Source organism: Pseudophryne corroboree, chromosome 5 (genome assembly GCF_028390025.1).
Source record: "Pseudophryne corroboree isolate aPseCor3 chromosome 5, aPseCor3.hap2, whole genome shotgun sequence".
NCBI lineage: Eukaryota > Metazoa > Chordata > Amphibia > Anura > Myobatrachidae > Pseudophryne > Pseudophryne corroboree.
In genome coordinates, this window is record NC_086448.1 from 18,593,810 (window position 1) to 18,618,762 (window position 24,953).

Consider the following 24,953-nt stretch of genomic DNA (forward strand, 5'->3'; position numbering starts at 1 on the left):
ACATAAATCTTCAAAGCCCTGACTACGTCCAGTAACTCAGAATCCTCCAAGTCACGAGTAGCCGCAGGTACCACAATAGGTTGGTTCAAATGAAAAGATGACACCACCTTCGGCAGAAATTGTGGACGAGTCCGTAATTCTGCCCTGTCCACATGGAAAACCAGATAGGGGCTTTTACATGACAAAGCCGCCAATTCTGACACACGCCTAGCCGAAGCTAAGGCCAATAGCATGACCACCTTCCACGTGAGATACTTTAGCTCCACGGTCTTAAGTGGCTCAAACCAGTGGGATTTCAGGAAACCCAACACCACGTTGAGATCCCAAGGTGCCACTGGTGGCACAAAAGGGGGCTGAATATGCAGCACTCCCTTTACAAACGTCTGAACCTCAGGAAGAGAAGCCATTTCCTTTTGAAAGAAAATGGATAGGGCTGAAATCTGGACCTTTATGGACCCCAACTTCAAGCCCATAGTCACTCCAGACTGTAGGAAGTGCAGGAACCGGCCCAGCTGGAATTCCTCTGTAGGGGCCTTCCTGGCCTCACACCAGGCAACATATTTTCGCCATATACGGTGATAGTGTTTTGCTGTCACGTCCTTCCTAGCCTTTATTAGCGTAGGAATAACTTCATCCGGAATGCCTTTTTCTGCTAGGATCAGGCGTTCAACCGCCATGCCGTCAAACGCAGCCGCGGTAAGTCTTGGAACAGACAGGGCCCCTGTTGCAACAGGTCCTGTTTGAGAGGCAGAGGCCATGGGTCCTCTGTGAGCATTTCTTGCAGTTTCGGGTACCAAGTCCTTCTTGGCCAATCCGGAACAATGAGTATTGTTCTCACTCCTCTTTTTTTTACGATTCTCAGCACCTTGGGTATGAGAGGAAGAGGAGGAAATACATAGACCGACTGGAACACCCCAGTGTCACTAGTGCGTCCACAGCTATCGCCTGAGGGTCCCTTGACCTGGCGCAATACCTTTTTAGCTTTTTGTTGAGGCGGGATGCCATCATGTCCACCTGTGGCAGTTCCCACTGACTTGCAATCTGCGTGAAGACTTCTTGATGAAGTCCCCACTCTCCCGGGTGGAGGTCGTGCCTGCTGAGGAAGTCTGCTTCCCAGTTGTCCACTCCCGGAATGAACACTGCTGGCAGTGCTTGCACGTGATTCTCCGCCCAACGAAGAATCCTGGTGGCTTCCGCCATCGCCACCCTGCTTCTTGTGCCGCCCTGGCGGTTTACATGAGCCACTGCGGTGATGTTGTCTGACTGAATCAGCACCGGTTGGTTGCGAAGCAGAGGCTCCACTTGACTCAGGGCGTTGTATATGGCCCTTAGTTCCAGGATATTGATGTGCAGACAAGTCTCCTGACTTGACCACAGCCCCTGGAAGTTTCTTCCCTAAGTGACTGCCCCCCATCCTCGGAGGCTTGCATCCGTGGTCACCAGGACCCAGTCCTGTAAGCCGAACCTGCGGCCCTCGAGAAGGTGAGCACTCTGCAGCCACCACAGAAGAGACACCCTGGCCCTGGGGGATAGGGTGATCAGCCGATGCATCTGAAGATGCGATCCGGACCACTTGTCCAACAGATCCCACTGAAAGATCCTCGCATGGAACCTGCCGAAGGGAATGGCTTCGTATGATGCCACCATCTTTCCCAGGACTCGCGTGCAGTGATGCACCGACACCTGTTTCGGTTTTAAGAGGTCTCTGACTAGAGTCACGAGCTCCTGAGCCTTCTCCGCCGGGAGAAACACCTTCTTCTGGTCTGTGTCCAGAATCATGCCCAGAAAGGGCAGACGCGTCGTAGGAATCAGCTGCGACTTTGGGATATTCAGAATCCAGCCGTGCTGTTGCAACACTTCCTGAGAGTGTGCTACGCTGATCAGCAACTGCTCTCTGGACCTCGCCTTTATGAGGAGATCGTCCAAGTATGGGATAATTGTGACTCCTTGCTTTCGAAGGAGCACCATCATTTCCGCCATTACCTTGGTAAATATTCTCGGTGCCGTGGAGAGCCCAAACGGCAACGTCTGGAATTGGTAATGACAGTCCTGTACCACAAATCTGAGGTACTCCTGATGAGGTGGATAAATGGGGACATGCAAGTAAGCATCCTTGATGTCCAGAGACACCATAAAATCCCCCTCTTCCAGGCTTGCAATGACCGCTCTGAGCGATTCCATTTTGAACTTGAATCTTTTCAGATAAATGTTCAGGGACTTTAAATTCAATATGGGTCTGACCGAACCGTCCGGTATCGGTACCACAAACATTGTGGAATAGTATCCCCTTCCCTGTTGAAGGAGGGGAACCTTTACCACCACCTGCTGGAGATATAACTTGTGAATTGCCGCTAACACTACCTCCCTTTCCATGGGGGAAGCTGGCAGGGCCGATTTGAGGTAACGGTGAGGGGGCATCACTTCGAATTCCAGCTTGTATCCCTGAGACGCAATCTGTATAGCCCAGGGATCCACCTGTGAGCGAACCCACTGGTGGCTGAAATTTCGGAGACGCGCCCCCACCGCTCCTGGCTCCACCTGTGGAGCCCCAGCGTCATGCGGTGGATTTAGCGGAAGCCGGGGAGGACTTCTGTTCCTGGGAACTAGCTGTATGGTGCAGCTTCTTTCCTCTACCCCTGCCTCTGGCAAGAAAGGACGCACCTCTAACTTTCTTGCTTTTTTGTGATCGAAAGGACTGCATTTGGTAATATGGTGCTTTCTTAGGCTGTGAGGGAATATATGGCAAAAAATTTGACTTCCCAGCCGTAGCTGTGGAAACTAGGTCCGAGAGACCGTCCCCAAACAATTCCTCACCCTTGTAAGGTAACACCTCCATGTGCTTTTTGGAGTCGGCATCACCTGTCCATTGCCGAGTCCACAGGACCCTTCTGGCAGAAATTGACATTGCATTTATTCTAGAGCCCAGTAGGCAAATGTCCCTCTGGGCATCCCTCATATATAGGACAGCGTCTTTTATATGCCCCAGGGTCAGTAATATAGTATCCTTGTCCAAGGTATCCACTGACGGCCTCTGCGCTGTAGGATCAGGCATGGGCTGAGACCCAGACTGTCCCAAGGTTTCAGCCTTATCCAACCTTTTATGCAAGGAGTTTACATTATCATTTAACACCTTCCACATTTCCATCCAATTAGGTGTCGGCGCCGTCGGCGGAGACACGTCATTCATCTGCACCTGCTCTGCCTCCACATAGCCCTCCTCGTCAAACATGTCGACACAAGCGTACCGACACACCACACACAAAGGGGATGCTCTATATGAGGACAGGACCCCCACAAGGCCTTTTGGAGAGACAGAGAGAGAGTATGCCAGCACACACCCCAGCACTATATAACCCAGGAATTACACAGTAACTTAGTGTTTACCCAGTAGCTGCTGTATATATGATTAATGCGCTAAATTTATGTGCCCCCCCTCTCTTTTTACCCTCTTTCTACCGTGAGTCTGCAGGGGAGAGCCTGGGGAGCTTCCTCTCAGCGGAGCTGTGGAGAGAAAATGGCGCTGGTGAGTGCTGAGGAAGAAGCCCCGCCCCCTCAGCGGCGGGCTTCTGTCCCGCGATTTTGTATAAAAATAATGGCGGGGGCTCATGCATATTACAGTGCCCAGCTGTATATATGCTGCTTTTTGCCAGGAGGTACTCAATTGCTGCCCAGGGCGCCCCCCCCCTGCGCCCTGCACCCTACAGTGACCGGAGTGTGTGGGTAGTGTGGGAGCAATGGCGCACAGCTGCAGTGCTGTGCGCTACCTCATATGAAGACAGGAGTCTTCTGCCGCCGATTTTGACGTCTTCTTGCTTCAACCCGCCGGCTTCTGTCTTCTGGCTCTGCGAGGGGGACGGCGGCGCGGCTCCGGGAACGGACGACCAAGGTTAAGTTCCTGTGTTCGATCCCTCTGGAGCTAATGGTGTCCAGTAGCCTAAGAAGCGCAACCTAGCCGCAGTTAGTAGGTTTGCTTCTCACCCCTCAGTCCCACGTAGCAGAGAGTCTGTTGCCAGCAGAAGCTCTCTGAAAATAAAAAACCTAACTAAAATACTTTCTTATTAGCAAGCTCAGGAGAGCTCACTAAAATGCACCCAGCTCCTTCCGGGCACAGATTCTAACTGAGGTCTGGAGGAGGGGCATAGACGGAGGAGCCAGTGCACACCAGTAGTACTAAATCTTTCTTAGAGTGCCCAGTCTCCTGCGGAGCCCGTCTATTCCCCATGGTCCTTACGGAGTCCCCAGCATCCACTAGGACGTTAGAGAAAGATATAAAACCAGACCCTGGCTAACCCCCTGTATTCTGTACGTTGTATTTAGGCGGTTACACAGTTACAGATACACTTTAGGAGGACACATGTATAACCTATAGGAACCAGGAACCGCCAGTGTGACACTATAACCTAAAGTCGCTTTGCAGCGTTATTATCAGACATCTTTAATTAGACTCACTCCTTACCTGAGCCACTTACTGGCTGATTGGCTCGTGCCACACATCCATTTAGACATAGCTGGACATTTGGCGCCAGGCTGGCAGTCCACGCGGTGGGCATCTGCTGGCTAATTTTCCGCCACTGCCTCCAAATAACCTGATCAATGCCCTTTAGGGAACTATATTCATTGGGCTGACGTACGGGGCCTTACAGCGCCAATCTTCCATCACCGCCTACGCCCAGTTACCGCCAACTTCCTAAAACAGACTGATTGCTGCCATCAGAGCCCCCATATACCAGAAGCACCCCCCATATACCATATAACTCCCTCATCCTCCCTATGCCCGGAGCCAGAATCTGCTTCTCAGCAACTAAACCCTGTAAGAATCTGACAATTTACAAAAATAAAAACGAAAAAATGTTTGAGAAGATGAGAGGACGGTGACGCATCTCCTGCTGCAATATAAGCGCCGTGTGTTGTGTATCAGTTAGCGGCGTCTGCAGACGCGACCATTCTCCCGTGTGGATGAGCGGGATGACAGCATCTCGGAGCCCGCGATCCGCCACCCAGCTTGTTGTCCTCTGTGTGTGTCAGACAGTGATATGAAAACGCTTCTACTGACAGCCGGGGGGCCGGGGGGAGATCTGCCTGACATACAGGAGAATGCAGAATGTCTCCCGAGGACTGTCAGCTCTGATAATCATCTTATCCATGTAACCTCTTCCGTACCGGCCGCCACTTACTGATAAGACAGCCAGGACATTTCACCGCGAGGCGGTAAGGGGTAGAAAATGAGATTCAGTTGCTCGTTAAACGACTGCAGCCCTGTAACATAGTAATCTCGGTCATCCTATAAAATATACGCAGTATTAAAATTTGCAGCTTTTTGTTCTTAACACCCCCCCCCCCTCCCCCAACCCCACCTCCCGCGTACTGTACAACAACCACAACCTCTAACACATTATAATATATTGTCCTCTAGCAGTGGATCTCATAGGCAATCTGCTGCTGGAACAGAAAGCCCTGGTTTAGAAAGAGGTCATTGATGGGACGCTCTGACTCGCCCTCCGGCGTCTGCGTCCCCTGGTCCTGCAGCTGCTCGGCCAGCTCGGAGAGACCGATAAAGCTGCTCAGCCCTTCCGCGTCCTTATAGGTTGGGAAATGGGCCTTGTTTCTGTCTATCACAAACATCTCGTGCCCGCGCTCGTCCCTGTATTCTTCCAGCTGGGCGAAGGTGGTGGGCCCATCGGAGTAGTCATTCACGTACAGGATGTTCTCCTCCTTTTTGGCTTTTTTTCTCTTGTGATGCTTTCTGTAGATCATGAAGATCAGGAGGAGGGCGGTGAGAGCCAGCAGGGAGATCCCGACGGCGATGGCCGTCTGGGTGGCCATGCTGAGCGCGTTGAACTCCATGCTTTCCATGTCGTAGAGGGGTTCTTGGCTGATATCCACAGACGTGTAGGAGCGGGACTGCTGGTTAGACAGGTTGACGGTCAGGTGGAATAGAACCTTGGCTGTCCCGCCAGGATTGGAGGCCACGCATTCGTACTTCCCGGCATGGGACATGGTGATGTTGTTGAGAAAGAGCACGCCGCTTCCGGTGTCCGAGGCAAATTGCTCGCCCACGCTCCTCTCGCTGAGCTCAAAGGTTCTGCTGCTGGCGGACTTTACACTGACCCTGGGGAGACTCGTGCGGGCGTGCGCAACTTTCCGCCAGGTTACCAATGGCTGGGGATATCCGGTGGCTCGGCACGAGACCCGCAGTTCATCCCCAAGGCTAGCTGTTCTCTCCATCGGATCTACCAGAGCCACCGGCGGAATACACACGAGACTGTTCCCAGAGATGTCCAACAAACTCTGGTGAGACAGTCTTGGTGGCTCAGAACAGATGACCTTCTTGTCGAAGGAGGTGAGAAGACGTCTTCCTTCTTCTTTCAGCCAGGCCCTGAGCCAGTGCAGCGCACAGTCGCACCTCCAGGGGTTTTCTAACGAGACAAGGAAACAGAAGGGGAAATCGGTCAGGAAATAATAACGCAACGTTTCAAACCTGGTAATCGCCCAACTTATGGAGAATGACTGAGTAACGCTACATTGGGTATAACGTAGGGAAGGTTATATAGAAGGGACCCTAGGCACAAAGAGACTGCTACCTACAAAATACGCTGGTGTCAGGATTCAGTGCGTGCGTTTACATTTATTTCATTTTATCTACAATAGAAAAACTGTAGCTCTGAAATGCTGTCTACAATGACTGGCAAGTACCATATTGCAGGACAGACAGCCTGGAACGTTCAGAACATTGCGTATAGGTGCCAACGAGCACTGAAGCCGAACTGCGCCAGCTGCTGAAGGGAAAATGCGTTTCTGATTATTGTGGGTTTCAGAGACTTTGAACCTTTACTGTGGGACCCTCCAACAGAGAGTATCAGGTCTCCCTAGGAAGTGCATTTACATCCAGCAACCAGAAGATGCTGGGGGGAAAGCTGATATCTATAATGAGTATCGATCTCACTGTGTAGACAGCAGTATCACCACCGCGAGATAGTATGATGGATGAGAGGCAGCACAATACGCCTCGGGGGGTACATTCCAGGATTCTGTTACAATGCTGAAAACCAATTTGTATGAACACTGGTATTCTCTGCTTTCTTTCCGTCTGTGCACCTGCCCCCCCCAGCACTGACAATATCACAGGGAAAGGCTTGCATCTCAGAGCCAGCTCGCCTTACCTGTCAGCCGGAGCACCTGCAAGCTGATCAGGGGCCGGAGAGTTGCGCGGCTTATCGTGTGCAGGCTGTTCTTGCTGAGGTCCAGCAGGGCCAGAGAGGAAAGCCCGGAGAACGCCTGTTCCTGCAGGGTGTCGATGTTGTTCTCTTGTAAATGCAGCTCCTGTAGTCTCTGAAATAAGTTAGCGGTTAATACTCGCACACTGGGAATGTAACGTATATAGGCTTAGTTACAGGTAACACTATAATTGTGGCAGTTGTGGAAAATCATTTATTAAGTCTGTAGGAGTTGGCTACAAGTCTAACACCCTACGGCCGCAGGTCTTGCACTGACGAGATCTAAACTGACTGCTACAGGTGTCTGGTATAAGGCTCTAAATATCCCTCCACATTGGTGCTCACTTTACCATATGTCCTGATTCATCTTTGCTGCAGTCACGCCAAACAACCCCTCACAGCACGCCAAGTGGCGTGAGAAGCTTCTAGCGCTTCGTGTCTTTTTTGCTTCATTTGCTGAAAATGCATCTGATATGCAACGCACATACGCTCAGTCACACACAGTATACAGGTGTCATATATCACATTACTCAGCACAGTCTCCTGGTGCGTCCTAGTCACATTGTGCTCTGTATACAGCATCAGTCACACACAGTATACAGGTGTCATATATCACATTACTCAGCGCAATCTCCTGGTGCGTCCTAGTCACATTGTGCTCCGTATACAGCCTCAGTCACACACAGTATACAGGTATCACATATATCACATTACTCAGCGCAGTCTCCTGGTGCGTCCTAGTCACATTGTGCTCCGTATACAGCCTCAGTCACACACAGTATACAGGTGTCATATATCACATTACTCAGCGCAGGTTCCTGGTGCGTCCTAGTCACATTGTGCTCCGTATACAGCATCAGTCACACACAGTATACAGGTGTCATACATCACATTACTCAGCGCAGTCTCCTGGTGCGTCCTAGTCACATTGTGCTCCGTATACAGCCTCAGTCACACACAGTACACAGGTGTCATATATCACATTACTCAGCGCAGTCTCCTGATGCGTCCTAGTCACATTGTGCTCCGTATACAGCCTCAGTCACACACAGTATACAGGGGTCATATATCACATTACTCAGCGCAGTCTCCTGGTGCGTCCTAGTCACATTGTGCTCCGTATACAGCCTCAGTCACACACAGTATACAGGTGTCATATATCACATCACTCAGCGCAGTCTCCTGGTGCGTCCTAGTCACATTGTGCTCCGTATACAGCCTCAGTCACACACAGTATACAGGGGTCATATATCACATTACTCCGCGCAGTCTCCTGGTGCGTCCTAGTCACATTGTGCTCCGTATACAGCCTCAGTCACACACAGTATACAGGGGTCATATATCACATTACTCAGCGCAGTCTCCTGGTGCGTCCTAGTCACATTGTGCTCCGTATACAGCCTCAGTCACACACAGTACACAGGTGTCATATATCACATTACTCAGCGCAGTCTCCTGATGCGTCCTAGTCACATTGTGCTCCGTATACAGCCTCAGTCACACACAGTATACAGGTGTCACATATCACATTACTCAGCGCAGTCTCCTGGTGCGTCCTAGTCACATTGTGCTCCGTATACAGCCTCAGTCACACACAGTACACAGGTGTCATATATCACATTACTCAGCGCAGTCTCCTGATGCGTCCTAGTCACATTGTGCTCCGTATACAGCCTCAGTCACACACAGTATACAGGTGTCACATATCACATTACTCAGCGCAGTCTCCTGGTGCGTCCTAGTCACATTGTGCTCCGTATACAGCCTCAGTCACACACAGTATACAGGTGTCATATATCACATTACTCCGCGCAGTCTCCTGGTGCGTCCTAGTCACATTGTGCTCCGTATACAGCCTCAGTCACACACAGTATACAGGTGTCACACATCACATTACTCAGCGCAGTCTCCTGGTGCCTCCTAGTCACATTGTACTCCATATACAGCCTCAGTCACACACAGTATACAGATGTCATATATCACATTACTCAGCGCAGTCTCCAGGTGCGTACTAGTCACATTGTGCTCCGTATACAGCCTCAGTCACACACAGTATACAGGTGTCATATATCACATTTCTCAGCGCAGTCTCCTGGTGCGTCCTAGTCACACTGTGCTCCGTATACAGCCTCAGTCACACACAGTATACAGGTGTCATATATCACATTACTCAGCGCAGTCTCCTGGTGCATCCTAGTCACATTGTGCTCTGTATACAGCCTCAGTCACACACAGTATACAGGTGTCATACATCACATTACTCAGCGCAGTCTCCTGGTGCATCCTAGTCACATTGTGCTCCATATACAGCCTCAGTCACACACAGTATACAGGTGTCATATCACATTACTCAGCGCAGTCTCCTGGTGCATCCTAGTCACATTGTGCTCCGTATAGAGCCTCAGTCACACACAGTATACAGGTGTCATATATCACATTACTCAGCGCAGTCTCCTGGTGCGTCCTAGTCACATTGTGCTCCGTATACAGCCTCAGTCACACACAGTATACAGGTGTCATATCACATTACTCAGCGCAGTCTCCTGGTGCGTCCTAGTCACATTGTGCTCCGTATACAGCCTCAGTCACACACAGTATACAGGTGACATATATCACATTACTCAGCGCAGTCTCCTGGTGCGTCCTAGTCACATTGTGCTCCGTATACAGCCTCAGTCACACACAGTATACAGGTGTCATATATCACATTACTCAGCGCAGGTTCCTGGTGCGTCCTAGTCACATTGTGCTCTGTATACAGCCTCAGTCACACACAGTATACAGGTGTCATATATCACATTACTCAGCGCAGTCTCCTGGTGCGTCCTAGTCACATTGTGCTCCGTATACAGCCTCAGTCACACACAGTATACAGGTGTCACACATCACATTACTCAGCGCAGTCTCCTGGTGCGTCCTAGTCACATTGTGCTCCGTATACAGCCTCAGTCACACACAGTATACAAGTGTCATATCACATTACTCAGCGCAGTCTCCTGGTGTGTCCTAGTCACATTGTGCTCCGTATACAGCCTCAGTCACACACAGTATACAGGTGTCATATATCACATTACTCAGCGCAGTCTCCTGGTGCGTCCTAGTCACATTGTGCTCCGTATACAGCCTCAGTCACACACAGTATACAGGTGTCACATATCACATTACTCAGTGCAGTCTCCTGGTGTGTCCTAGTCACATTGTGCTCCGTATACAGCCTCAGTCACACACAGTATACAGGTGTCACACATCACATTACTCAGCACAGTCTCTTGGTGTGTCCTAGTCACATTGTGCTCCGTATACAGCCTCAGTCACACACAGTATACAAGTGTCACATATCACATTACTCAGCGCAGTCTCCTGGTGCATCCTAGTCACACTGTGCTCAGTATACAGCCTCAGTCACACACAGTATACAGGTGTCATATATCACATTACTCAGCGCAGTCTCCTGGTGCGTCCTAGTCACATTGTGCTCCGTATACAGCCTCAGTCACACACACAGTATACAGGTGTCATATCACATTACTCAGCGCAGTCTCCTGGTGCGTCCTAGTCACATTGTGCTCCGTATACAGCCTCAGTCACACACAGTATACAGGTATCATATATCACATTACTCAGCGCAGTCTCCTGGTGCGTCCTAGTCACATTGTGCTCCGTATACAGCCTCAGTCACAGACAGTATACAGGTGTTATATATCACATTACTCAGCACAGTCTCCTGGTGCGTCCTAGTCACATTGTGCTCCGTATACAGCCTCAGTCACAGACAGTATACAGGTGTCACATATCACATTACTCAGCGCAGTCTACTGGTGCGTCCTAGTCACATTGTGCTCCGTATACAGCCTCAGTCACAGACAGTATACAGGTGTCACATATCACATTACTCAGCGCAGTCTACTGGTGCGTCCTAGTCACATTGTGCTCCGTATACAGCCTCAGTCACAGACAGTATACAGGTGTCATATATCACATTACTCAGCACAGTCTCCTGGTGCGTCCTAGTCACATTGTGCTCCGTATACAGCCTCAGTCACACACAGTATACAGGTGTCATATCACATTACTCAGCGCAGTCTCCTGGTGCATCCTAGTCACATTGTGCTCTGTATACAGCCTCAGTCACACACAGTATACAGGTGTCACATATCACATTACTCAGCGCAGTCTACTGGTGCGTCCTAGTCACATTGTGCTCCGTATACAGCCTCAGTCACAGACAGTATACAGGTGTCATATATCACATTACTCAGCACAGTCTCCTGGTGTGTCCTAGTCACATTGTGCTCCGTATAGAGCCTCAGTCACACACAGTATACAGGTGTCATATATCACATTACTCAGCACAGTCTCCTGGTGCGTCCTAGTCACACTGTGCTCCGAATACAGCCTCAGTCACACACAGTATACAGGTGTCATATATCACATTACTCAGCACAGTCTCCTGGTGCGTCCTAGTCACATTGTGCTCCGTATACAGCCTCAGTCACACACAGTATACAGGTGTAATATATCACATTACTCAGCGCAGTCTCCTGGTGCGTCCTAGTCACACTGTGCTCCGAATACAGCCTCAGTCACACACAGTATACAGGTGTCATATATCACATTACTCAGCACAGTCTCCTGGTGCGTCCTAGTCACATTGTGCTCCGTATACAGCCTCAGTCACACATAGTATACAGGTGTCATATATCACATTACTCAGCGCAGTCTCCTGGTGCGTCCTAGTCACATTGTGCTCAGTATACAGCCTCAGTCACACACAGTATACAGGTGTCATATATCACATTACTCAGCGCAGTCTCCTGGTGCGTCCTAGTAACATTGTGCTCCGTATACAGCCTCAGTCACACACAGTATACAGGTGTCACACATCACATTACTCAGCGCAGTCTCCTGGTGCGTCCTAGTCACATTGTGCTCCGTATACAGCCTCAGTCACGCACAGTATACAGGTATCATTTATCACATTACTCAGCGCAGTCTCCTGGTGCGTCCTAGTCACATTGTGCTCCGTATACAGCCTCAGTCACACACAGTATACAGGTGTCATATCACATTACTCAGCGCAGTCTCCTGGTGCGTCCTAGTCACATTGTGCTCCGTATACAACCTCAGTCACACACAGTATACAGGTATCATATATCACATTACTCAGCGCAGTCTCCTGGTGCGTCCTAGTCACATTGTGCTCCGTATACAGCCTCAGTCACAGACAGTATACAGGTGTTATATATCACATTACTCAGTGCAGTCTCCTGGTGCGTCCTAGTCACATTGTGCTCCGTATAGAGCCTCAGTCACACACAGTATACAGGTGTCATATATCACATTACTCAGCGCAGTCTCCTGGTGCGTCCTAGTCACATTGTGCTCCGTATACAGCCTCAGTCACAGACAGTATACAGGTGTCACATATCACATTACTCAGCGCAGTCTACTGGTGCGTCCTAGTCACATTGTGCTCCGTATACAGCCTCAGTCACAGACAGTATACAGGTGTCATATATCACATTACTCAGCACAGTCTCCTGGTGCGTCCTAGTCACATTGTGCTCCGTATACAGCCTCAGTCACACACAGTATACAGGTGTCATATATCACATTACTCAGCACAGTCTCCTGGTGCGTCCTAGTCACATTGTGCTCCGTATACAGCCTCAGTCACACACAGTATACAGGTGTCATATCACATTACTCAGCGCAGTCTTCTGGTGCGTCCTAGTCACATTGTGCTCCATATACAGCCTCAGTCACACACAGTATACAGGTGTCCTATATCACATTACTCAGCGCAGTCTCCTGGTGCGTCCTAGTCACATTGTGCTCCGTATACAGCCTCAGTCACACACAGTATACAGGTGTCACATATCACATTACTCAGCGCAGTCTTCTGGTGCGTCCTAGTCACATTGTGCTCCATATACAGCCTCAGTCACACACAGTATACAGGTGTCCTATATCACATTACTCAGCGCAGTCTCCTGGTGCGTCCTAGTCACATTGTGCTCCGTATACAGCCTCAGTCACACACAGTATACAGGTGTCCTATATCACATTACTCAGCGCAGTCTCCTGGTGCGTCCTAGTCACATTGTGCTTCATATACAGCCTCAGTCACAAACAGTATACAGGTGTCATATACCACATTACTCAGCGCAGTCTCCTGGTGCGTCCTAGTCACATTGTGCTCCGTATACAGCCTCAGTCACACACAGTATACAGGTGTCATATATCACATTACTCAGCGCAGTCTCCTGGTGTGTCCTAGTCACATTGTGCTCCGTATACAGCCTCAGTCACACACAGTATACAGGTGTCATATCACATTACTCAGCGCAGTCTCCTGGTGCGTCCTAGTCACATTGTGCTCCGTATACAGCCTCAGTCACACACAGTATGCAGGTGTCACACATCACATTACTCAGCGCAGTCTCCTGGTGCGTCCTAGTCACATTGTGCTCTGTATATAGCCTCAGTCACACACAGTATACAGGTGTCACACATCACATTACTCAGCGCAGTCTCCTGGTGCGTCCTAGTCACATTGTGCTCTGTATACAGCCTCAGTCACACACAGTATACAGGTGTCACACATCACATTACTCAGCGCAGTCTCCTGGTGCATTCTAGTTACATTGTGCTCCGTATACAGCCTCAGTCACACACAGTATACAGGTGTCATATATCACATTACTCAGTGCAGTCTCCTGGTGCATCCTAGTCACATTGTGCTCCGTATACAGCCTCATTCACACACACAGTATACAGGTGTCATATATCACATTACTCAGCACAGTCTCCTGGTGCGTGCTAGTAACATTGTGCTCCGTATACAGCCTCAGTCACACACAGTATACAGGTGTCATATATCACATTACTCAGCGCAGTCTCCTGGTGCGTCCTAGTCACATTGTGCTCCGTATAGAGCCTCAGTCACACACAGTATACAGGTGTCATATATCACATTACTCAGCGCAGTCTCCTGGTGCGTCCTAGTCACATTGTGCTCCGTATACAGCCTCAGTCACACACAGTATACAGGTGTCATATCACATTACTCAGCGCAGTCTCCTGGTGCCTCCTAGTCACATTGTGCTCCGTATACAGCCTCCGTCACACACACAGTATACAGGTGTCATATACCACATTACTCAGCGCAGTATCCTGGTGCGTCCTAGTCACATTGTGCTCTGTATACAGCCTCAGTCACACACAGTATACAGGTGTCACATATCACATTACTCAGCGCAGTCTCCTGGTGCGTCCTAGTCACATTGTGCTCCATATACAGCCTCAGTCACACACAGTATACAGGTGTCATATATCACATTACTCAGCGCAGTCTCCTGGTGCGTCCTAGTCACATTGTGCTCCGTATACAGCCTCCGTCACACACACAGTATACAGGTGTCATATACCACATTACTCAGCGCAGAATCCTGATGCGTCCTAGTCACATTGTGCTCTGTATACAGCCTCAGTCACACACAGTATACAGGTGTCACATATCACATTACTCAGCGCAGTCTCCTGGTGCCTCCTAGTCACATTGTACTCCGTATAGAGCCTCAGTCACACACAGTATACAGGTGTCATATACCACATTACTCAGCGCAGTCTCCTGGTGCGTCCTAGTCACATTGTGCTCCGTATACAGCCTCAGTCACACACAGTATACAGGTGTCACATATCACATTACTCAGCGCAGTCTCCAGGTGCTTCCTAGTCACATTGTGCTCCGTATACAGCTTCAGTCACACACAGTATACAGGTGTCATATATCACATTACTCAGCAGAGTATCCTGGTGCGTCCTAGTCACATTGTGCTCCGTATACAGCCTCAGTCACACACAGTATACAGGTGTCATATATCACATTACTCAGCGCAGTCTCCTGGTGCGTCCTAGTCACATTGTGCTACGTATACAGCCTCAGTCACACACAGTATACAGGTGTCATATCACATTACTCAGCACAGTCTCCTGGTGCTTCCTAGTCACATTGTGCTCCGTATACAGCTTCAGTCACACACAGTATACAGGTGTCATATATCACATTACTCAGCAGAGTATCCTGGTGCGTCCTAGTCACATTGTGCTCCGTATACAGCCTCAGTCACACACAGTATACAGGTGTCATATATCACATTACTCAGCGCAGTCTCCTGGTGCGTCCTAGTCACATTGTGCTCCGTATACAGCCTCAGTCACACACAGTATACAGGTATCACATATATCACTTACTCAGCGTAGTCTCCTGGTGCGTCCTAGTCACATTGTGCTCCGTATACAGCCTCAGTCACACACAGTATATAGGTGTCATATATCACATTACTCAGCACAGTCTCCTGGTGCGTCCTAGTCACATTGTGCTCCGTATAGAGCCTCAGTCACACACAGTATACAGGTGTCATATATCACATTACTCAGCGTAGTCTCCTGGTGCGTCCTAGTCACATTGTGCTCCGTATACAGCCTCAGTCACACACAGTATACAGGTGTCATATATCACATTACTCAGCACAGTCTCCTGGTGCGTCCTAGTCACATTGTGCTCCGTATAGAGCCTCAGTCACACACAGTATACAGGTGTCATATATCACATTACTCAGCGCAGTCTCCTGGTGCGTCCTAGTCACATTGTACTCCGTATACAGCCTCAGTCACACACAGTATACAGGTGTCACACATCACATTATTCAGCACAGTCTCCTGGTGCGTCCTAGTCACATTGTGCTACGTATACAGCCTCAGTCACACACAGTATACAGGTGTCATATATCACATTACTCAGCACAGTCTCCTGGTGCGTCCTAGTCACATTGTGCACCGTATACACCCTCAGTCACACACAGTATACAGGTGTCATATATCACATTACTCAGCGCAGTCTCCTGGTGCGTCCTAGTCACATTGTGCTCCGTATAGAGCCTCAGTCACACACAGTATACAGGTGTCATATATCACATTACTCAGCGCAGTCTCCTGGTGCATCCTAGTCACATTGTGCTCCGTATACAGCCTCAGTCACACACAGTATACAGGTGTCACATATCACATTACTCAGCACAGTCTCCTGGTGCGTCCTAGTCACACTGTGCTCCGTATACAGCCTCAGTCACACACAGTATACAGGTGTCATATATCACATTACTCAGCGCAGTCTCCTGGTGTGTCCTAGTCACATTGTGCTCCGTATACAGCCTCAGTCACACACAGTATACAGGTGTCATATATCACATTACTCAGCGCAGTCTCCTGGTGCGTCCTAGTCACATTGTGCTCTGTATACAGCCTCAGTCACACACAGTATACAGGTGTCACACATCACATTACTCAGCACAGTCTCCTGGTGCATCCTAGTCACATTGTGCTCCGTATACAGCCTCATTCACACACACAGTATACAGGTGTCATATATCACATTACTCAGCACAGTCTCCTGGTGCGTGCTAGTCACATTGTGCTCCGTATACAGCCTCAGTCACACACAGTATACAGGTGTCATATATCACATTACTCAGCGCAGTCTCCTGGTGCATCCTAGTCACATTGTGCTCCGTATACAGCCTCCGTCACACACACAGTATACAGGTGTCATATACCACATTACTCAGCGCAGTATCCTGGTGCGTCCTAGTCACATTGTGCTCTGTATACAGCCTCAGTCACACACAGTATACAGGTGTCACATATCACATTACTCCGCGCAGTCTCCTGGTGCGTCCTAGTCACATTGTGCTCCGTATACAGCTTCAGTCACACAGTATACAGGTGTCATATATCACATTACTCAGCGCAGTCTCCTGATGCGTCCTAGGCACATTGTGCTCCGTATACAGCCTCAGTCACACACAGTATACAGGTGTCACATATCACATTACTCAGCGCAGTCTCCTGGTGCATCCTAGTCACACTGTGCTCCGTATACAGCCTCAGGCACACACAGTATACAGGTGTCATATATCACATTACTCAGCGCAGTCTCCTGGTGCGTCCTAGTCACATTGTACTCCGTATACAGCCTCAGTCACACACAGTATACAGGTGTCATATCACATTACTCAGCGCAGTCTCCTGGTGCGTCCTAGTCACATTGTGCTCCGTATACAGCCTCAGACACACACAGTATACAGGTGTCATATATCACATTACTCAGCGCAGTCTCCTGGTGCGTCCTAGTCACATTGTGCTCCGTATACAGCCTCAGTCACACACAGTATACAGGTGTCATATATCACATTACTCAGTGCAGTTTCCTGGTGCGTCCTAGTCACATTGTGCTCCGTATACAGCCTCAGTCACACACAGTATACAGGTGTCATATCACATTACTCAGCGCAGTCTCCTGATGTGTCCTAGTCACATTGTGCTCCGTATACAGCCTCAGTCACACACAGTATACAGGTGTCATATATCACATTACTCAGTGCCGTCTCCTGGTGCGTCCTAGTCACATTGTGCTCCGTATACAGCCTCAGTCACACACAGTATACAGGTGTCATACATCACATTACTCAGCGCAGGTTCCTGGTGCATCCTAGTCACATTGTGCTCCGTATACAGCCTCAGTCACACACAGTATACAGGTGTCATATATCACATTACTCAGTGCAGTCTCCTGGTCCGTCCTAGTCACATTGTGCTCCGTATACAGCCTCAGTCACACACAGTATACAGGTGTCACATATCACATTACTCAGCGCAGACTCCTGATGCGTCCTAGGCACATTGTGCTCCGTATACAGCCTCAGTCACACACAGTATACAGGTGTCATATATCACATTACTCAGCGCAGTCTCCTGGTGCATCCTAGTCACACTGTGCTCCGTATACAGCCTCAGGCACACACAGTATACAGGTGTCATATATCACATTACTCAGCGCAGTCTCCTGGTGCGTCCTAGTCACATTGTACTCCGTATACAGCCTCAGTCACACACAGTATACAGGTGTCATATATCACATTACTCAGCGCAGTCTCCTGGTGCGTCCTAGTCACATTGTGCTCCGCATACAGCCTCAGACACACACAGTATACAGGTGTCATATATCACATTACTCAGCGCAGTCTCCTGGTGCGTCCTAGTCACATTGTGCTCCGTATACAGCCTCAGTCACACACAGTATACAGGTGTCATATATCACATTACTCAGTGCAGTCTCCTGGTGTGTCCTAGTCACATTGTGCTCCGTATACAGCCTCAGTCACACACAGTATACAGGTGTCACATATCACATTACTCAGCGCAGTCTCCTGATGCGTCCTAGGCACATTGTGCTCCGTATACAGCCTCAGGCACACACAGTATACAGGTGTCATATATCACATTACTCAGCGCAGTCTCCTGGTGCGTCCTAGTCACATTGTACTCCGTATACAGCCTCAGTCACACACAGTATACAGGTGTCATATATCACATTACTCAGCGCAGTCTCCTGGTGCGTCCTAGTCACATTGTGCTCCGCATACAGCCTCAGACACACACAGTATACAGGTGTCATATATCACATTACTCAGCGCAGTCTCCTGGTGCATCCTAGTCACATTGTGCTCCGTATAGAGCCTCAGTCACACACAGTATACAGGTGTCATATATCACATTACTCAGCGCAGTCTCCTGGTGCGTCCTAGTCACATTGTGCTCCGTATACAGCCTCAGTCACACACAGTATACAGGTGTCATATCACATTACTCAGCGCAGTCTCCTGGTGCGTCCTAGTCACATTGTGCTCCGTATACAGCCTCAGTCACACACAGTATACAGGTGACATATATCACATTACTCAGCGCAGTCTCCTGGTGCGTCCTAGTCACATTGTGCTCCGTATACAGCCTCAGTCACACACAGTATACAGGTGTCATATATCACATTACTCAGCGCAGGTTCCTGGTGCGTCCTAGTCACATTGTGCTCTGTATACAGCCTCAGTCACACACAGTATACAGGTGTCATATATCACATTACTCAGCGCAGTCTCCTGGTGCGTCCTAGTCACATTGTGCTCCGTATACAGCCTCAGTCACACACAGTATACAGGTGTCACACATCACATTACTCAGCGCAGTCTCCTGGTGCGTCCTAGTCACATTGTGCTCCGTATACAGCCTCAGTCACACACAGTATACAAGTGTCATATCACATTACTCAGCGCAGTCTCCTGGTGTGTCCTAGTCACATTGTGCTCCGTATACAGCCTCAGTCACACACAGTATACAGGTGTCATATATCACATTACTCAGCGCAGTCTCCTGGTGCGTCCTAGTCACATTGTGCTCCGTATACAGCCTCAGTCACACACAGTATACAGGTGTCACATATCACATTACTCAGTGCAGTCTCCTGGTGTGTCCTAGTCACATTGTGCTCCGTATACAGCCTCAGTCACACACAGTATACAGGTGTCACACATCACATTACTCAGCACAGTCTCTTGGTGTGTCCTAGTCACATTGTGCTCCGTATACAGCCTCAGTCACACACAGTATACAAGTGTCACATATCACATTACTCAGCGCAGTCTCCTGGTGCATCCTAGTCACACTGTGCTCAGTATACAGCCTCAGTCACACACAGTATACAGGTGTCATATATCACATTACTCAGCGCAGTCTCCTGGTGCGTCCTAGTCACATTGTGCTCCGTATACAGCCTCAGTCACACACACAGTATACAGGTGTCATATCACATTACTCAGCGCAGTCTCCTGGTGCGTCCTAGTCACATTGTGCTCCGTATACAGCCTCAGTCACACACAGTATACAGGTATCATATATCACATTACTCAGCGCAGTCTCCTGGTGCGTCCTAGTCACATTGTGCTCCGTATACAGCCTCAGTCACAGACAGTATACAGGTGTTATATATCACATTACTCAGCACAGTCTCCTGGTGCGTCCTAGTCACATTGTGCTCCGTATACAGCCTCAGTCACAGACAGTATACAGGTGTCACATATCACATTACTCAGCGCAGTCTACTGGTGCGTCCTAGTCACATTGTGCTCCGTATACAGCCTCAGTCACAGACAGTATACAGGTGTCACATATCACATTACTCAGCGCAGTCTACTGGTGCGTCCTAGTCACATTGTGCTCCGTATACAGCCTCAGTCACAGACAGTATACAGGTGTCATATATCACATTACTCAGCACAGTCTCCTGGTGCGTCCTAGTCACATTGTGCTCCGTATACAGCCTCAGTCACACACAGTATACAGGTGTCATATCACATTACTCAGCGCAGTCTCCTGGTGCATCCTAGTCACATTGTGCTCTGTATACAGCCTCAGTCACACACAGTATACAGGTGTCACATATCACATTACTCAGCGCAGTCTACTGGTGCGTCCTAGTCACATTGTGCTCCGTATACAGCCTCAGTCACAGACAGTATACAGGTGTCATATATCACATTACTCAGCACAGTCTCCTGGTGTGTCCTAGTCACATTGTGCTCCGTATAGAGCCTCAGTCACACACAGTATACAGGTGTCATATATCACATTACTCAGCACAGTCTCCTGGTGCGTCCTAGTCACACTGTGCTCCGAATACAGCCTCAGTCACACACAGTATACAGGTGTCATATATCACATTACTCAGCACAGTCTCCTGGTGCGTCCTAGTCACATTGTGCTCCGTATACAGCCTCAGTCACACACAGTATACAGGTGTAATATATCACATTACTCAGCGCAGTCTCCTGGTGCGTCCTAGTCACACTGTGCTCCGAATACAGCCTCAGTCACACACAGTATACAGGTGTCATATATCACATTACTCAGCACAGTCTCCTGGTGCGTCCTAGTCACATTGTGCTCCGTATACAGCCTCAGTCACACATAGTATACAGGTGTCATATATCACATTACTCAGCGCAGTCTCCTGGTGCGTCCTAGTCACATTGTGCTCAGTATACAGCCTCAGTCACACACAGTATACAGGTGTCATATATCACATTACTCAGCGCAGTCTCCTGGTGCGTCCTAGTAACATTGTGCTCCGTATACAGCCTCAGTCACACACAGTATACAGGTGTCACACATCACATTACTCAGCGCAGTCTCCTGGTGCGTCCTAGTCACATTGTGCTCCGTATACAGCCTCAGTCACGCACAGTATACAGGTATCATTTATCACATTACTCAGCGCAGTCTCCTGGTGCGTCCTAGTCACATTGTGCTCCGTATACAGCCTCAGTCACACACAGTATACAGGTGTCATATCACATTACTCAGCGCAGTCTCCTGGTGCGTCCTAGTCACATTGTGCTCCGTATACAACCTCAGTCACACACAGTATACAGGTATCATATATCACATTACTCAGCGCAGTCTCCTGGTGCGTCCTAGTCACATTGTGCTCCGTATACAGCCTCAGTCACAGACAGTATACAGGTGTTATATATCACATTACTCAGTGCAGTCTCCTGGTGCGTCCTAGTCACATTGTGCTCCGTATAGAGCCTCAGTCACACACAGTATACAGGTGTCATATATCACATTACTCAGCGCAGTCTCCTGGTGCGTCCTAGTCACATTGTGCTCCGTATACAGCCTCAGTCACAGACAGTATACAGGTGTCACATATCACATTACTCAGCGCAGTCTACTGGTGCGTCCTAGTCACATTGTGCTCCGTATACAGCCTCAGTCACAGACAGTATACAGGTGTCATATATCACATTACTCAGCACAGTCTCCTGGTGCGTCCTAGTCACATTGTGCTCCGTATACAGCCTCAGTCACACACAGTATACAGGTGTCATATATCACATTACTCAGCACAGTCTCCTGGTGCGTCCTAGTCACATTGTGCTCCGTATACAGCCTCAGTCACACACAGTATACAGGTGTCATATCACATTACTCAGCGCAGTCTTCTGGTGCGTCCTAGTCACATTGTGCTCCATATACAGCCTCAGTCACACACAGTATACAGGTGTCCTATATCACATTACTCAGCGCAGTCTCCTGGTGCGTCCTAGTCACATTGTGCTCCGTATACAGCCTCAGTCACACACAGTATACAGGTGTCACATATCACATTACTCAGCGCAGTCTTCTGGTGCGTCCTAGTCACATTGTGCTCCATATACAGCCTCAGTCACACACAGTATACAGGTGTCCTATATCACATTACTCAGCGCAGTCTCCTGGTGCGTCCTAGTCACATTGTGCTCCGTATACAGCCTCAGTCACACACAGTATACAGGTGTCCTATATCACATTACTCAGCGCAGTCTCCTGGTGCGTCCTAGTCACATTGTGCTTCATATACAGCCTCAGTCACAAACAGTATACAGGTGTCATATACCACATTACTCAGCGCAGTCTCCTGGTGCGTCCTAGTCACATTGTGCTCCGTATACAGCCTCAGTCACACACAGTATACAGGTGTCATATATCACATTACTCAGCGCAGTCTCCTGGTGTGTCCTAGTCACATTGTGCTCCGTATACAGCCTCAGTCACACACAGTATACAGGTGTCATATCACATTACTCAGCGCAGTCTCCTGGTGCGTCCTAGTCACATTGTGCTCCGTATACAGCCTCAGTCACACACAGTATGCAGGTGTCACACATCACATTACTCAGCGCAGTCTCCTGGTGCGTCCTAGTCACATTGTGCTCTGTATATAGCCTCAGTCACACACAGTATACAGGTGTCACACATCACATTACTCAGCGCAGTCTCCTGGTGCGTCCTAGTCACATTGTGCTCTGTATACAGCCTCAGTCACACACAGTATACAGGTGTCACACATCACATTACTCAGCGCAGTCTCCTGGTGCATTCTAGTTACATTGTGCTCCGTATACAGCCTCAGTCACACACAGTATACAGGTGTCATATATCACATTACTCAGTGCAGTCTCCTGGTGCATCCTAGTCACATTGTGCTCCGTATACAGCCTCATTCACACACACAGTATACAGGTGTCATATATCACATTACTCAGCACAGTCTCCTGGTGCGTGCTAGTAACATTGTGCTCCGTATACAGCCTCAGTCACACACAGTATACAGGTGTCATATATCACATTACTCAGCGCAGTCTCCTGGTGCGTCCTAGTCACATTGTGCTCCGTATAGAGCCTCAGTCACACACAGTATACAGGTGTCATATATCACATTACTCAGCGCAGTCTCCTGGTGCGTCCTAGTCACATTGTGCTCCGTATACAGCCTCAGTCACACACAGTATACAGGTGTCATATCACATTACTCAGCGCAGTCTCCTGGTGCCTCCTAGTCACATTGTGCTCCGTATACAGCCTCCGTCACACACACAGTATACAGGTGTCATATACCACATTACTCAGCGCAGTATCCTGGTGCGTCCTAGTCACATTGTGCTCTGTATACAGCCTCAGTCACACACAGTATACAGGTGTCACATATCACATTACTCAGCGCAGTCTCCTGGTGCGTCCTAGTCACATTGTGCTCCATATACAGCCTCAGTCACACACAGTATACAGGTGTCATATATCACATTACTCAGCGCAGTCTCCTGGTGCGTCCTAGTCACATTGTGCTCCGTATACAGCCTCCGTCACACACACAGTATACAGGTGTCATATACCACATTACTCAGCGCAGAATCCTGATGCGTCCTAGTCACATTGTGCTCTGTATACAGCCTCAGTCACACACAGTATACAGGTGTCACATATCACATTACTCAGCGCAGTCTCCTGGTGCCTCCTAGTCACATTGTACTCCGTATAGAGCCTCAGTCACACACAGTATACAGGTGTCATATACCACATTACTCAGCGCAGTCTCCTGGTGCGTCCTAGTCACATTGTGCTCCGTATACAGCCTCAGTCACACACAGTATACAGGTGTCACATATCACATTACTCAGCGCAGTCTCCAGGTGCTTCCTAGTCACATTGTGCTCCGTATACAGCTTCAGTCACACACAGTATACAGGTGTCATATATCACATTACTCAGCAGAGTATCCTGGTGCGTCCTAGTCACATTGTGCTCCGTATACAGCCTCAGTCACACACAGTATACAGGTGTCATATATCACATTACTCAGCGCAGTCTCCTGGTGCGTCCTAGTCACATTGTGCTACGTATACAGCCTCAGTCACACACAGTATACAGGTGTCATATATCACATTACTCAGCACAGTCTCCTGGTGCTTCCTAGTCACATTGTGCTCCGTATACAGCTTCAGTCACACACAGTATACAGGTGTCATATATCACATTACTCAGCAGAGTATCCTGGTGCGTCCTAGTCACATTGTGCTCCGTATACAGCCTCAGTCACACACAGTATACAGGTGTCATATATCACATTACTCAGCGCAGTCTCCTGGTGCGTCCTAGTCACATTGTGCTCCGTATACAGCCTCAGTCACACACAGTATACAGGTATCACATATATCACTTACTCAGCGTAGTCTCCTGGTGCGTCCTAGTCACATTGTGCTCCGTATACAGCCTCAGTCACACACAGTATATAGGTGTCATATATCACATTACTCAGCACAGTCTCCTGGTGCGTCCTAGTCACATTGTGCTCCGTATAGAGCCTCAGTCACACACAGTATACAGGTGTCATATATCACATTACTCAGCGTAGTCTCCTGGTGCGTCCTAGTCACATTGTGCTCCGTATACAGCCTCAGTCACACACAGTATACAGGTGTCATATATCACATTACTCAGCACAGTCTCCTGGTGCGTCCTAGT

At 49.0% G+C, this 24,953-nt stretch overlaps 1 protein-coding gene across 2 annotated transcripts in view; it reads right to left on the minus strand.

Moving 5' to 3' along the window:
* Positions 1–4,197: 4,197 nt before the first annotated feature.
* The window catches only part of LRRC24 (leucine rich repeat containing 24), a 128,769-nt gene continuing 108,013 nt past the window's right edge, over positions 4,198–24,953 (minus strand). For both annotated transcript variants that reach the window (XM_063921116.1, XM_063921115.1), the window contains exons 4-5: positions 7,161–7,329; positions 4,198–6,416 (exon numbers count right to left, since the gene is read on the minus strand). In XM_063921116.1, coding sequence (XP_063777186.1) covers positions 5,410–6,416; positions 7,161–7,329 — 1,176 coding nt within the window. In that variant the 3' untranslated portion in view covers positions 4,198–5,409. The remainder of the gene's footprint in view (positions 6,417–7,160; positions 7,330–24,953) is intronic.